This window comes from Sturnira hondurensis, unplaced genomic scaffold (genome assembly GCF_014824575.4).
Source record: "Sturnira hondurensis isolate 20B ecotype Veracruz unplaced genomic scaffold, ASM1482457v3 Scaffold0008897, whole genome shotgun sequence".
Classification (NCBI taxonomy): Eukaryota; Metazoa; Chordata; class Mammalia; order Chiroptera; family Phyllostomidae; genus Sturnira; species Sturnira hondurensis.
The window spans coordinates 1,149,250-1,166,078 of record NW_028081528.1 but is presented as its reverse complement, the minus strand read 5'-3'; the positions used below and the strand labels follow the sequence as shown (position 1 = coordinate 1,166,078).

At 34.2% G+C, this 16,829-nt stretch overlaps 1 protein-coding gene across 2 annotated transcripts in view; it reads left to right on the top strand.

Moving 5' to 3' along the window:
- AGMO (alkylglycerol monooxygenase) overlaps nucleotides 1-15,903 on the top strand; it is a 291,203-nt gene extending 275,300 nt beyond the window's left edge. For both annotated transcript variants that reach the window (XM_037056257.1, XM_037056255.1), the window contains one exon: nucleotides 14,462-15,903. In XM_037056257.1, coding sequence (XP_036912152.1) covers nucleotides 14,462-14,536 — 75 coding nt within the window. In that variant the 3' untranslated portion in view covers nucleotides 14,537-15,903. The remainder of the gene's footprint in view (nucleotides 1-14,461) is intronic.
- The last annotated feature ends 926 nt before the right edge of the window (nucleotides 15,904-16,829 follow it).

Genomic DNA, 16,829 nt, shown 5'->3' with positions numbered 1-16,829 from the left:
CGTCTACCTAGAAATTTCCCTTTGGTTCCATTCTTCGGTCTAGCACAACAGTTCTCAAACTGGAAGGTTTAAAAGAATTGCCATAAAGGCTTTGTATACACAAAACCATGTGTATTGTACTTTAGGGGTTATTTAAGGGATTTTTCTAAGGGAATTTAATTCTGGACAACTTGTGTCGTATGTGCTAACTTCAGAAGCGAACCAAGGAGGTTGCACTTGCCCTTACTTACTATGAGAATTATTAACACATTTCCCACAAATCCTTAAAATATACCTTCTGACATAATTATAAACACATTTTCAGCTACAAGGACACTTTCAGAAAACTCAGACTTTATGAAGGTACTATTTCCTCTCATTCAACAGTATATATTGGTTACAAGTTTCCCCCAGAGTTTTTATAATATAATCATTGTTTTTAAGGAGCCTAGTAATAATCTTCCTCTCCCTCTCTCCTTTCTCTCTGATCAGACAAAGAAATATCAAAAATGAATTATGGACTAGATAAAAAACAATTTTGGAGGTTTTATTTTATAGCTCAACCTAGACAATCCATTCATTAATGGCCAAATTATATTTCTTTTCTTCCACCAGCTTTATTGTTCCAACGTTGTATTTCTTGAACTATAAACACAAATAGTCAAAAAACATTTTTCCTCTGAAGTCCCCATTGTCTTTACACCTCATCATGATTTACCATTAACTCTCAAAATTGCCCATTACTTGTTTTATGTCAGTATATACATCTGAAAAATGTTGTAAGAATCACTGCTGCTGTTACCTTTATGTACCTTTTTGGTGGTGCCCGCTGAGTTACTGTTTCAGTGATAAGCCTAGCATCTCTTAATTTTTTAAATCCCAAGCTGCAGAGTGCTAGGAGGCCAGTTTATGTCCAGAGAGAAGATTAGGGATCTTGATGTCTAGAGGTGAACGATTTGGGAACCCCCTCTTCCATCCTTGGCTAGTCTCTACATATACTCCACACATGTGGAGCATGCTTTTTAAGAGGGTTTTCCCTGTCATTCCTTCTGTTCTTTCAATTACCTTATTGTGCCAGTAATCAGGGCAAGACAAAGAAGGATTTCTGATGTGTTTTTTTTTTTTATTACAAACTTAATTATTTCTGGGAGCTATCCTGGGACTTTCTACCATTATAATACTGCCTTAGCCATTTTATTATTTTTCAGACAATAGAACTGAGAACTGAAACTAGTGCCTTTCTATCTGTACTCTGTCATTGGACAGAAAAAGAAACTGATGTCTTGAGAAAATAAAAGGACTCAACCATTTTGTGACGGCAAGGATGAGAACCCAGGTTTCAGGGCATTGATGAGCCAGTGTTTGCTCCAGAGCATCAGACTTTGGTATCTTGAAAAAACACATATTAGAATTTCCTGCCCTGGCTGGTGTAGCTCAGTGGATTGAGCGCAGGCCTATGAACCAGAGGATCTCAGTTTAATTCCCAGTCAGGGCACATGCCTGGGTTGCAGGCCAGTTCCCAGCAGGGGACACACGGGAGGCAACCATACATTGATACTTCTCTCCCTTTCTCCTTTCCCTCTAAAGATAAATAAATAAAAAATATTTTTTAAAAAGAATTTTCTTCTGTAGTTGTTTTGTCCTAGCTTTCTTTTATGTTTTTTTTAATTTTATTTACTTATCTTTAGGAAGGAAGGGAAGGAGAGAAATATCAATATATGGTTGCTTCTCATGCATCTCCTGCTGGGAACTGGCCTGAAACCCAGGCATGTGCCCTGACTGGGAATCAAACGGCGATCTTTTGGTTCGCAGGCTTGTGCTCAATCCACTGAGCTACACCAGTCAGGGCATGCCCTAGCTTTCTTTTAAAAGAAATATGTTTTTATACATATCTTTACAAATAATAATTGAAAAAATTAAAGTTACATATAATGAGGGGGAAAGAACTGCTATGCATTTCAACACAAAGTTTGGAAAACACTGCTGTAGAGGGTTGAAGTGATCTAATATCAATACTGATGATAATTAGCCAATAGCAAAAACTAAAACTACTATTTGTTGAATGTCTGCATAAGTAGTAAGGGTTTATGTAAATCATTTAGAATAATTATTATAAGATGATTACAATGATTTTGTACAATAATTTTGTTTCAAACAATCTTGTAAGATGAGTATTTTTCTGATTAATAGACTGAGGCATAGTAATACTCAATAACTTGCTCAAAATGGAACTATGATTCCAACCCACCTCTTTCGTATTCAGAAATCACAACTCACAACACCAAGTTATGGATACTCAGAAACACTGGACTTGCTGAATGAAGATGATTCGCCACTTAATCATCCAAGAATCCTATAAGGTGGCATAGGATTCACTTCACAAATAAGTTTAGTCAGTAGAAAATTTAACGTAATCCTGTGATTAATCTCACTTTAGTAAGACATTGTTTTCTTTTCTATTTAACCACAATATTTTGAAGATATTTCTACCTGAAGATTTAGAAGTAAAATTATACAAAAATACCAGCCTTTAATAGATATGTTCATGAAAACTGATAGATCCACATTCTGCGAATTAAAGGATAATACTGCTCACTGGTGAGTTATGTCACAATGGAAAGCCTGACCCTAAACACAAGTGTGATGAATATGTGTGTAATGAACCCAACCTAAGAAGGACTGATTCCGTGTGATTTTGTGTGTATATAATCACCTTTAAATTCAGTACCATGATATTTTTTTCTTATGCATGCCACACCTAACACCAAATAAGTAGTGTATACTTAGAATAATATGCAAGTTGTTTAACATTGATTATTTTATCAGTTGTGACTTTAATATACTAGGTTTTCCCACAGTGGGTCTATACTAAAATTTTTAATTGTTGTTCAAGAATTTTGACTGTCTATCAAGATACTGCTTAAAATAAAACAAAAGTATAGAATAATAATTTCTTGGCATTTTTTTTCTTTTTCAGTTATAGTTTATATTTAATACTTTGTAGTAGTTTCAGGTGTACATCATGGTGGTTAGACAAGTATATATGTTACAAAGTATTTCCCCTGATATTTTCAATACCCACCTGATACCATATACAGTGATTAAAATATGACCGGCTATGCTCCCTTTGCTATAACTTGCATCTCTGTGACTGTTCTGTAACTATTGATTTGTACATAATCCCTTCACCTTTTCAGCCCGGCCCCGAACTCCTTTATTCTCTGGCCACCTGAGTTTGTATTCTGTATCTGTGTGTTTGTTCCTATTTTGTTTGTTTATTTTGTGCTTCAGATCCCACATATAAGTAGAAATCTTATGGTATTTGTCGTTTCCTGACTGGCTTATTTCATTTAGAATAACACCCACTAGGTCCACCCATACTGTCAAAAAAGGCAAGATTTCGTTCTTTTTATGGCTGAGTAATATTCTGTTGAATATCCGTACCGTTCTTTTTTAATCCATTCATCTATCGATAGGCATTTGCATTGCTTTCATATCTTGGCTATTGTAAATAATGCTGCAAAAATCTTACTATACTTTGTAGAATAGCTATACATTCCCATTGATGATTATATATCCAGAGCTTTAAGGGCATCATTTTAACTTACGTCCATCACTGAGAAAATAACTGTCATTGCTAAAATCTCTCAAGTTCCAAATTTTACTTATAATTTATGAATCCTCAACTGTCACTCTCTGTTTGCACTTTTTGGTTATTGACTCTTTTTAGCAAGAAAAATAGCAAACTTCAACTGTATATCTCATATTTTTATAATACTTTACAGTTTAAAAACTTGAGTATTACCATAATCTTGTAAAAATAGGAAAACTATCATTCCCATTTTATAGAGGCAGAAATTGTAATTCTGTGTAAACTCCTCAGGCAAAATAACTTGGGTTGGGTTGGGAAACCTAGTCTTGTTTCCCTCCCAAAGTTCTTCTGGTTTGACTAGGTCACATAATGTCCCAAATTAATTCAGTATGTATGTGGTTCATCATTATTCATCTATTCACTGATTTACCGGTGATACTTAGATTTCCCATCAATAGTTTTCTCTTTGACTTATTAATTACTTTACCAAAATAACTTCTCTAGAACAACTTGAAAAATGTTCCTGCTGCTGCTTTAATTCAGTATCATTTGTCCTTTCAACACAGTTCACTTTAGGACCCGTATCAAACAACACAGACCACTGTCAAACAGGAAAGAAAATTATGGCAGAAACAGCAGATCTATTAAAGAGAATTGGCATAAACAAAGATCATTTTTGTAAGTCATTGAGGTAAAACTAAATGAATATCTTAAGGTAAAAAATTAAAGACAATTCTGTTTTTATGACAGGAACTCACTTTGCTATATAGGAAGTTAAATAACCACCTAGAAACAGATTACTGAAGCTTCAGTTCAGTTCTTACAATATTTATATAGATTTTTGATCTTATATATCAAATACAGGAAACACTTAAAAATAATAACCTGCATTTGTGACCCATTATCATAAGTGAGTTATTTAAATCTTTGTTCTCAAATGCAAGATGTAAAATGTGAAGATATATATATATATATATATATATATATATATACACACGATTTTTAAGCAGGAAAATTTTATCTTAATTAGAATGTAAATCTGTTTCTGAACTTGATATTAACATAAAAAGAAAACAGTTTGTAATACTTTATTATTACACTTTCTTGAATATTTTACCTATATTGACTTTATTAACCAATATTACCCAATCAATTCAATAAGAGTTTAAAATAGTATTTTTAAATAAATGTGAATGAAAAGAATTTTTTTTGACTGAGTTGTGGGAAAAATAAGACATGAAGTAAATTAAGTGTACATTTTCATGTAATTTCATAAAGAAAATAATATATTCTTGCTTCTGAAATATGGAAATTTCATCTTTCCAAGAAATGCATTATATCACATTTCCTTTAATAATCTTTACATTCACATTAAAGCCATTATTATTAGTTGTTGTCATTGTCATCATCATCATCACGGTTCTTGTCATCATCATTATTTGGAATAGAGGAGATACAGGGTATTGGTACAAGATCACACATTTTTTTATAGCTTAAAAGCTAGGAAATAATGCTCTTTGAGTATTTGTAATGTTTACGTAATCAGTATCTACATTGCCAAGGCTTATTGCAAACATCTGGGTGCCTGATGTCTGGCCTCTCCCTTTGTTGGAACTTTTGCCAGAACAGGTAGTTGAAAATGGAAAGTAAGGGAAAATTCAGGCATCTGGGGTGTCTCTCAGGAAACCAGCTGTGGCTTCCTTAGGAAGCAGTCGTTGTTTCCCATCAGTGAAGACTCTGTATACCCTTGGGTCCTGTTCTGGCATGGCTGGCCTGGTAGGAGGAGGTTTATGACTCAGGACTTAGGTGAGAAACCATTTGCTCAGTCCCAGCTCTGGCAGAACATTGAGAGAGAGCCCTCAAGCTGCAGGCCTTAAGCAGCCTGCTGGCCTTCTCTTTAGGCTGCACTGGGTGATTCCCACTCTGTGGAGTGGGACTCTAACCACTTTTTAAAGATTTTGTTTATTTATCTTTAGAGAGGAAGGGAAGGAGGGAGGGAGAGAAATATCAATGTATGGTTACCTCTTGTGCATCCCCTGCTGGAAACTGGCCTGCAACCCAAGCATGTGCCCTGACTGGGAATCGAACTGCGGTCGTTTGGTTCGCCCGAGCTCAATCTACTAAGCTACACCAGCCAGGGCCATCTAACCATGCCTTTGACACAAGCAACAATACAAGGGGATCTTTTCAAAACATAGCTTGCCGAGATATACTCTCTTGTTTTTAAAACCAGACATCACTGTTATTTCTGTAAACATGGCATTTTTTCCCCTAAAAATGAACTAATTTTTTAAGAGACTTGTGTTGTTTCCTGGAAAATAGGCAAATACTAAGAATTTTTTAACAGTGCACTAAAAGACCTAGATTAGCAGTATCGAATAGATATCCTCAGTGTGTAAAGATGTGCTTTTCCAGATATAAATCTTTGTATATCAAGTGTTAAAAAGTATTATCCTTGAGAAATGACCTAGGCTCTTGATGTACATCAGAGAGGTACCAGGAGCCTGCTGTTGCTACACGGCTACACTGAAACTCAGCGTGCTCTTGTGATGGGTTATTTGGCAGGGACTGCCACTCGCTTACCAGAAAAATGGCATTTTGGTAGTTTAGGACTGAATGGTCTGTTTGATAATTCTTGTTGAAACAAAGCACACACTTTATAATGTAAATGCTTCAAATTGTAATAATCAAAGGTAAAAGAGTATTAGAATGGTACAGTGCTTTTAATTTTAGGTTATATCATGTTTTTTACCATTATAAAGAATTCTGCTAGGACATTTAAGGACTATAATTAATCCAACAACATTTTATTTAAAAATATTTCATTTCAAAAGGTATTAAATATGAGGCAAACAATTTTGTGGTCAGGTTAGGCAAACAGAGGTCAATAAAGTAAATAAAATTTTATTTTTAATGGTAGCCAGACTTAATTGCATTAATATGAAAGTTTAAAAAAGAAGTTTAACTAGTAAATTTTAAAATTTACTGAAATCTCTTGTACTTCAAAAAAAGTACAGCCTTACTTTTTAGGGAAAGTGGTCAAGTTATTTTTATTTTTTAGCCCATCACTAATTTTAATACACAAAATAGTCTCAACTCAGAGTCAAACTAGGTAATGTTCGTTGAATGCCTTCTTATGTTTTGTACTCTGTTTTATTGTCAACTTTATAAAAACTAAAACAGGCTATCCTTACAATTTTTTGTTGCCTTGATTTTTTTCTTCTCATATTCATAAAAAGTAAAGAATGCAAATGCCCATGTTAATTACAAAAGGAAGATTATGAGTAGAAAATAGTCTTTCCATAAAATATGCCCTTCTTAAATTTTTTTCACAATGGAATGGTCAATAGTCACTAACACCATGCATTCTGACAAGTGATATTTGGTCCTTTGTTAATTTGACCGTATTGCAACTTTCTGTCCATGTTTCCATATTGTTTTCTCTTCTGTAGTTCAAGAAATTCTTACCCTTCTGTGGCATTAAGAACTTCGAAGAGTAGGAAAATATAAAGTCAACTTTAGTTTTGAAAAGATACATATTTTGATCAGCTGATGGTTATAAATCATGTCTAATCAATTTTGATTATATCTAAGTTTTCTCTCTTAGTTGTGGTCAGATGGATTATCTTTGTACTTGACCTTTTGACAAACTTCTTATTAAAATAATAACAGAAATAATAGTGATCTGGAAAAAAAACAAGATAAAAGGAGCTTTCCCTGACTGGTATGGGTCAGTGGGCTGGGCATCATCCCATAAACTGAAAGGTTACCAGTTGGATCCCCAGTCAGTATACGTGCCTGGGTTATGAGCCATCTCCCTGGTTGGGGTGTGTGCAAGAAAAAAACGATCCACAATTCTCTAACACATTGATGTTTCTCTCCTTCCCTTAACTTTTCTCTAAAAATAAATATATAAAATCTTTTTTTTTTTAAGGAAAAAGAAAGAAGAAGCCTGGATATTGAAAGCTTGGGATTAAAATATTTAGCAATTTCCCAGGAAGTCTATACAAATCTATGATATGTCATTATAATGTCATATCTATACAGACACATTATTCATAAATTTAAATTCAAAGTTGAAAATTCCGCAGATGTTTTTGAGAAATGTAGCATCTATTTTCACTTTATGCTAATTAAGGTTTATACAATTTCCACCAGATGGGTTTGCATGCACAGTAGCTAGTTCCTGCCAACTGTCTTCAAGTACATTCTCTAAAATATAGGTGGGTTTCAAAGACCTCTAAGTGATTTTGAATCTTCTCAGTAATATTTTTTTTCCCAATGTTATTGTGATAGTGCAAATGTGGTGTGGGCGAACAACAGGGTTTTCTGTAGGAGTATTATTGAACAGGGTACACTCTTTCTTGAGCAGTTTAGACTTTCAGAAGTGAATACATTATTGTACATAATAAGACATATTCACTTCCAGGGAACTGTAAAAATGGTTGCAATAAAGCTTCTATATTTGTTGTCTAAAGTGACTTAGTACATGTTTGTCATTAAAATTATAAGGGCCCTTTGCCACCACTGAGTAGTTAAAAAGTAAATATCTGATTTTTCAAGTTTCAGAGTTCGGCTGAAGTACTTAGAAAGCTTGTTGTAAATGTATTCTGTGCTTATTTTCTTAAAGAACATGACTGTGGTATGTTTAGTATATTTTCTTGTTTAAGAATTAATATTAAATGCTTCTTAACAATTAAGGAAATAAAAATATTTTACATAAGGCGATATCATCCCATGAGTATTGATATACACTTTAAACTTTCTTTTTAGGTTGCATTTTCTTAGTGAAGAACTTTTACATATATTTAAAAACTAATATAAAATAATAGTGTTTGACTGAAAATATAAATAGTAATAAATCTTTATAGGCACATACATTAAACACAGCTGTGATTGTACCTGCTCTTAAATAGAGTGTAGAAACAGAGAGAGAGAACACGAAACTTCCCAGTAATAGGTGTAGGGTCTGCAAGTCTTTTTCTTAAGCCTTTTGTTTGCCTGTCTGCATGTGCATCTTAGGATATCAGTCGTCTGTAGGAGAACTGGGAGAATAATCCCGTTTCTCTTGAGCTGACGTTTGTCAAATTGTGTTCTTGTTAAGTTCAAGGGGAGGAAAGTCTATCATTAGGAAAACATATATTCCTAATATTTTCATCTCAAAATAACCTTCAGTGCATGTGAGTCCGTTTCTGCTCTAGTTCTGTTTGGGTTTATTTGTTCTCTTGCATTAATAGGAAATAGAGATATTTTCCAGTAAACCCAGGTGTGATCTCTGTTTAAGCTGTTATCTTCACAACAGATAATAGTCATCTCTAAAAAACCAACATGGTATGTTAAAAAGCATGTTTCACAAAGAATTGCTTTTATTTTTCTCCAAAGAATTTTATTCAAACTTCTGTATGTTTCATGTATTTCCATTAAAACAAATTGTTGCTGGTATGGCTGTTATAGTTGTGTTAAATAGGCAGTTAACTGGTATTTTATGAACTTCATCAGGGTCAGAGAAATATACTCTTCTATTTACATGCTGATTATTATTTGTTAGTGATACAAAAAGGGACATTCATTTTAGACAAATTTACACAATCTAGTTAATGGTAATATATTTTTTAAGTTATTCGAAAGTTATTAAGTCAAATGTTCACAGAAATGCTATTTTATATTTAAAATATTTCAAATTTCTTCCTTGGCAAGATAAAATTTAGCAAGATATTTACCCATCATTTACAAAATGACTTAGCTTTTCTAACATGTTCATTCAGCATTTTTAGTGTTTTAAAATATTGAACAAACAAGTTAGTTATAATTACATTACTACTATAATAGGCATATGATTACATGAGATATTATATCTCAGTGAGTATTTTCCTATGTCAATATTTATAACAATAAGTACATGTTTGGGAATCAAAATAAATTTGTACTGTATCAGAGATTTTATTTCTCTTGTGGGTATGTTAAAACTTTCATTTTATGCTCTGGCTGGTGTAGCTCAGTGGATTGAGCGCAGGCCTGTGAACCACAGGATTGCGGTTCAATTCCCAGTCAGGGCACATGCCTGAGTTGCAGGCCAGTTCCCGGTTCCTGGCTGGGGACACACGAGAGGCAACCATACATTGATATTTCTCTCCCTCTCTCCTTCCCTTCCCCTCTAAAGATAAATAAATAAAATCTTTTAAAAAAACCTTTTTATTTTATTAGCAAGTTTATCTGATGGTTAAATAATTTGAAGTGTGAAATATTGCTAGTTAGTTCTCAAGGTAATATTTAATTTTCTTTGTTCATCAGGTCACTTATTAATATGTACAGTCAGTGGATTTAAACCAACAGAGATAGAAATGTACATTGCTGTAAGAAGAATCCACTAGCTTTGTAATTTAAGGGGGTGGCAGTTTGAGGAGAAGCCACATGCACGTAGACACCTCTTCTCACACTTTCTCTTCCCTTTAAGATTGGGTGCTTGATTTGCTCATGAGTATGGCCATTTTTAATAAAGCCTCTTAAAACAGACATAATGGGGAGGACCAGGGGAGTAATAACACATCAGTTCCCACTGGTGTTTTAGTATGGATCAGTGGCTCAGATTAGCCACCTGCCAACTGATGAACTTTTTGGAAAGGGGTGGAGGAAATGTGGAGAGCATCTGTACAGGCCAAAGTTCAGGCATCAGAGTCAAGGGCCCTAGGAAGTCAAGGAAATAGCCTGAAGACGAGAGCCATTAATGATGTGTTAGTGCAAGGAGGGCTTGACACCGAGAGTGAACTTCCTCTGTTTCATATTTTGAATCCAGGTGTTAAAATCATGGGACTTGCCCAGATTTAGGCTAAAATAAGTGAATGTTGAGTTGTACATATCCAGAAACATCATATCTGTAGATTAGAGAAGTATGTTGCAAAAAACCTACTATAGTTACCATATATTCTTTTTTTTTAATTTTTAAAAATGTTTATATATTTATTTTAGACAGAGGGGAAGGTAGGGAGAAAGAGAGGGAGAGAAACATCAGTGTGTGGGTTGCCTCTCATGTGGCCCCTACTGGGGACCTGGCCTGCAACCCAGGCATGTGCCCTGACCAGGAATTGAACTAGTAACACTTTGGTTTGCCATATATTCTTTTACTAGCCTAAGTAGTAATTCTACTATTTTCGTTTAACAAATAGTTGGTTGAGACATGTGTTAATGAATGAATCTCAAGTGATACATTTAATCCTCAACTATGGGGAACTAAAATAACAGCTTAATATGCAACTCAAGAGAAAGACTGAATAAGGGAAAATTTTAAATGAAATTATTTCAATAATCAAGTGGTTATATTTAGTCCTTATTAAATAATTTTATAATGCAAATTATGTATGAATATATATTTAGATCACACACACATATATACAGATGTATTCAAAAATATTTAAGCAAATCTATATTTTTCTACTTATTTTCTAATGGAACAGGGTTAATATTTCAGAGTTATACATATATTGAGAAGCACATATTCATTGTATGTGATTTCTATGCTCCTGTGCCAATCTGGATTTCATTATATATAAGAACTCCATTTATGCTTAAAATATTGATTGTGAAGTGGTCTCAGAAACCCAGCATTTTTTGACTCAAAAATCACCCGGCAAATGCAGGTGATGACTAAAAAAGAGGAAATGAATGCACTATTGATGTTCATATTCATTGAACTGACTTCCAAGGATGTACAGTTGGATTATCTGGGGGACATTAAATAAATGAAAAACATCATCCCCACTCTGATATTTTGTACTTTGTGATTTCTTGGTAAACCACATAAATTCTGAGCTCCCATTGCCTCATCAGCAAACTGGATACCAATTCCTCATGGTTTCTCATGAGAATTAAACATCATAATCCTATAAACATACCTGTGGAAATGCCTAGCCCAAGCAAGGGTCTTGCTGTGCATTAACTTGAATCTGAATCTGACCCCTATGCTTCATCCGCTTCCCCCCAACTCCACCTATTTGGAGGAATAACATGTGGGGACCTAGAAAAACACAGAGAAACAAAATGAAACTGTAGTGTGAAAAATTGCATTTTTTTTGGTAAGAAGCTGAAAGCATTTTAGAAAATTGGAAGCGACATGATCTTTGTGTTTTAGTGAGGAATGTGTCCTAAAAGAAATAGGACGTGACTATATTTTCAAAAGGGAAAAGATTTAGTTGTGAAGTGGTGGATAACAACAAAGGCAAGAACTAGAACTGTAATATTTTTCACTCTCTTGCTAGATCAGAAGTTCTTAATATTTCTGGAACTCACAGGTAAAAGTATAGATCACCGAAGGGGTAGGAAGTGGGGAAAAGAAGAATTATGACATACTCATGAAATTTTACAGCTTTTTTACATACATTCTCCTTAACCTTCACTCATGGAAATAATCTTTACAACCCTAGACACTAGATTCAAAACCAATATAAACTTCTATTGCCAAATATCTATCTGAATCCCAGACCCTGCATAACGCAAGGTACCTATTAGCTGCTCAATGAATATTATGGATCCTAATTAAATTATTTAGCCTGATGTTTTAGATTTATCGTTTCTGTCTCCTTTGAAGTTTGTTTTCTCAGCTATCCTTCTGTCAACATTAACCCATCTTTGTGAGCAAATGCAATGCATTGAACAACCTGAGGCCTTCCATAAATATTCCCGAATCCTTGTATTGTTCTACCTGGCACCATCTTGAGAAACCACATGAGATCATTTCTCTGGAATTACAGTCAAAAGAAACAAAATCAAAACCAGACTTTAAATATATTGTATTTGATTTCTGAGGTAACCCCAAGATGTTAATATTATTCTTAACTTCTGCTTCAGTATAATTGTTGGTTTCATTTTTGGTATTTTTTCCTACTGTAGATGTTATAGGCTGAAATAAATGCATGGATTTGAAGAAGACTCTCCTATCTGAGAATGTAAAGAATAATGTTCTCTAGAAAGAACTAGAACCTTCATCTGAAACAGAATAACCTACCATAAAATCTAAATATCAATGTTTATGGGGTTACATTGTTATTAATGTTGTTTTCCATAGTCTGTCTTTAATAGAAAAATTGCCGCAGTTCAGGGTATTTTCTATGAATTGGTGTCTGGCCTCAGTTAATTCCCTAGGCTTCCCTTCAGTCCAACACTCCAGAATGTTTTCCATGCCTCCATCTTATTAGTAAATATACTCCATTGTGTATTTGTATGATCTTTTAGAAATAGTGATCTTCTTCCTGGAAAACATGACCTACAAATAGTTTGGAGAGGAAGTTTGCACAATTAAAAAATAGAGAGAAACCAGGAGTTCATCATCACCAAGCCCTTATTATATGAAATGCTAAAGGGACTTATAAGAAAAAGAAGATGAAAAATATTAACAGTGAAAGGACAGCAAACACACAGTTATTAACAACCACACCTAAAACAAAAGCAAACCAAGAGGACAGCTAGATCAGGAGCGGAACCATAGAAATGAAGAACACATGAAGGGTTAGAAACAGGGGGGTGGGAGGGGGAGAAGGGGGGAGAAGGCACAGAAAATAGCATAGATGGTAGGCAGAAAATAGATAGGGGGGAGGGCGAGAATAGTGGGGGAAATATAGAATCTAAAGAAGTTGAGACACGTGGTTATAAACTAAGGGGGGGAGAATGGTGGGGGAGGGAGTGTGCGTGTAGAGGGGAATGAAGGGGGGGAATAGAACAACTGTAATGGTATAATCAATAAAATATATTTTAAAAAAAGAACTGAAACTAAAAAAAAAGAAAGTGTGCATTGTTCACAATATATTGTATGAGAAAGAGTCACGGTACTGTATGTTGTGTATATTTGGGGATTAAAGCAAAAAATAAAAATAATAATAATAACCCCCCCCAAAAAAATAGAGAGAAACCCTTGTACAGCTATCCTATTAACTTCATTATTTGGGCATCATTCTTTTTCATTATCACACTAATGACACCTGATATAGTGATCATATAAGCAATCTTATAGCCCAATTGTAGTACATAGGTAATAGTAACAGGAAGAGTAAGCATAGAAAGATTTCACAGTGTAAAGAATATGACCAGTGCTGGATTTTACCTACAAAGAAGTAGAAAATATGTATTGTGGCATTTTGATTATGCATAGTGAAAAATTCTACAACCATGAATTCTTACTAAGGACAGCTATATAGTCATTTTCATTAGGATCATTAGAAATCAAGAGTTTTATTTGGCTAATTTTGGGTGATTTATTGAGAATGGGTGGTATTACTTGAATGTAAAGAGTAAACTCAATAAACTCTTATGGCTGCTTATTATAATTTAGTTATATTTTTAATTTTAAGGAGAATTTTTCCATTATGTTTTTATATCTGATAAGATCAAAAGATTAAGAAGGTAAGTCAGTAGTAATATTTAGAATTTATTTCATGTAGGGTGAAATTTAGAATATGCTAGATTATATTGACTCAGGGAGAAATTAGTCTTTAATAATGTTTTTATTTCTTTTTTCAAAAATTCTAAAATTACATAAACAATGAGATCATTTGATACAATACATACAATAGGCAGTATGCCCAAGTGCCAATAGAACATCAGTTTTATTCAATATCTAATTTACATAGCCCCATTCCTATCAAAGACCCAGATTTGTGAGTATTACAAAGAAAAAGAAAAAGCCACAGAGACAAAACTTAATACTTACTCCCTCTCCTGTCTTCACATAAAGCATTCTTATCTGGGTTGGCTAAACTCCATCAGTGAGCAACTGCTACATTCAGTTTGGATTATTTAACTGTCTAAAATATTATGTTTATCTCACCCATATTTTTAACTCAGTTGAATAAAAGTATTGATTCTATTTTAATTGTTTGTCCTCTTTGTGTTTTATTTCTTCAGATTTTTTTTTCCATCTGCATTGCTTTCTGGGGAGTAAGAAGCATAGAACAACTTGCCTCTGGCCTTTGGAAATAATTTGTTTGTACACAATTCTCTTGTTTTAATCAGCTGTCTACCCCATGATATATAACTATTGGCTGTAAAGATAAGTATTTTATATAATAATTATATGAACCATTTATTTACTGAGAGGTCACACATTTATGAACTGATGCTTGCTTTCTACATTTATTGTTTTCTCTTAAAGTCAGCTGCAGTTACCTTCGTGATAGGGTTGAAAACAAATGATTTCTAATACAGTGATATTATAGCCACTGTTGTATCTAGGCCAATGAGAATAAGAAAAGGAAGGGAGAAAATAGAAATAGTAAAAAGAGTGAATATGTCACTTGCATTGATTTGAAAGCTTTTCCTTTACTGTTTGTTAACATTGTGTTGTATGCTGTTGAGTGGGCTGCACTTCCTGGCAACCTTGTGAATGAGCGACGTCCACATTGTCCTGTCCTCCACACCCCTGCTCAGCTCCTGTAGACTCAGGCCTGTGGCTTCTTCTAAGCAGTCAATCTATCTAACATTTGGGCTTCCTCTTTTCCCCGTCTTACGTTTTTCCCAGCACTACTGTGTTTTTCAAAGAATTCTGCCTCTTTATCATGTACCCAAAGTAGGACAACTTCACTTTTGTCATTTCTGACTCCAATGGTGTTTCAGACTTCATTTGCTCTAGGACTCAATGGTTCCTGTTTCTGTTGGCCCAGAGCATCTGAAGAGTTCCCGTCTGACACCAAGATCCAAATGAATCAGGTTTTTCTTTCCTATCAGCTTTCTTCACTATCCAACTTTTGCATCTACACATGGTAATCGGGATTTTGAGGGAGTGAATGATCTCAGCCTTGATCTCTAATGACACAACTTTCCCCTCGATGACCTTTCCCAACTCTTCCGCTGCTGCCCTTGTATGTCTCTCTTGATTCCTTGGCTGCAGTCTCCATTTGAATTGATGAGTGAACCCAGGTAAGCAAAATGTTTAACAATTTCAGTGTCTTCATTGTTGCACACTTCTTCTGTAGTCATGGATTTTGTCTTCATAATGTTCAAATAGAGTCCTGCTTTGGTACTTCCTTCTTTCACTTGCATCAGCGGTCATTTCAAATCATTGCAACTTTCTGTCAATAAGATGGTGTTTATGGATATTTCTTCCACCAAATTTCACATCTCATTCCTCTGAATACAGCCCAGTTTTACATGTGATAATGCAATCTGTGTACCAATTAAACAAATAGGGAAGTAAAATACATCCTTTGCTGACACCTTTGCTATAGGAAACCGTTCTGCTAAAATTGTGCTTAGGTGCATATTTGTCATCATAAAATTGTTTAGAAGAGTTGTCTGCCTAGAATTATATTTACCTTTGAAAACCACATAACCTAAGAATCTATATTACAGAAAAGACATCAATGAAATGAAAATGAATAGAATTTGTCAGAATTGATTTACTCAACAGATTGATTTGTGATACATATGTCTAATTTGTTTAGTTAATTTGTTTTGGTAAATTGAAAAGCAGGCAGTAATTCTGTGTTATATAAAATGTTCAGAACAACGTTAATAAAACTCTCTAAATAAAATTGCCCTGGGTGTTGTATGTACATTGTTCATCAGTATTGTAAAAATCTGTCTGTTTCATTAAGAGGGAACTGACAGGGATAACAGTGTAAGTTCAAAGAATAAAGACTGAAAATAGTCAGAATTTTTGTTCTTCCATTCCTCCAATATTTCTTATATTTTAAGTTATAATTTAAGTAATCAAAGTTATAAGCACCAAGTCAATTAATATTGTCTTTCACTAAGTTTCACTGATATTCACCATTAGGTTAAAGACATCGATCAAGTTGTTAACCTCATTTTCAAAATATTTTATTTAAGCTTTGAGCAGAGCAAAATGAATCATTAACAGAACCACACTAGAGGAATGTATGTGGACTCATGAGGCAGGATTGAAGTGTGTTCATTTTCCAAACTGGAAAAGCAGAGGAAGATTAAATTTTGCATAATAAAAATTAATTATATCTCAAGTGTCAGAAGAAGGGACTTGACTTTGCCTCATTCATCCTGTTATACTTAATTTAACACAGAATACAGCAAATACATAAGCCCATACAAATATTAAACCCTACTGTTGACCATTCCCAGCAGTTCTTGCTGGACTTGGCATGTGCAGAACTGTGTTTGCTGGCTGGAAATTGCTCCATTTCTAGCTTAAAACTTCTTTTTTAACAACTTATTATTTTTTTAATTTTACTTGTTGTTCAAGCACAGTTTTCTGTCTTTTACTCCCAGCCCAGCCCACCCACCCAGCCCTCCCCTCTCC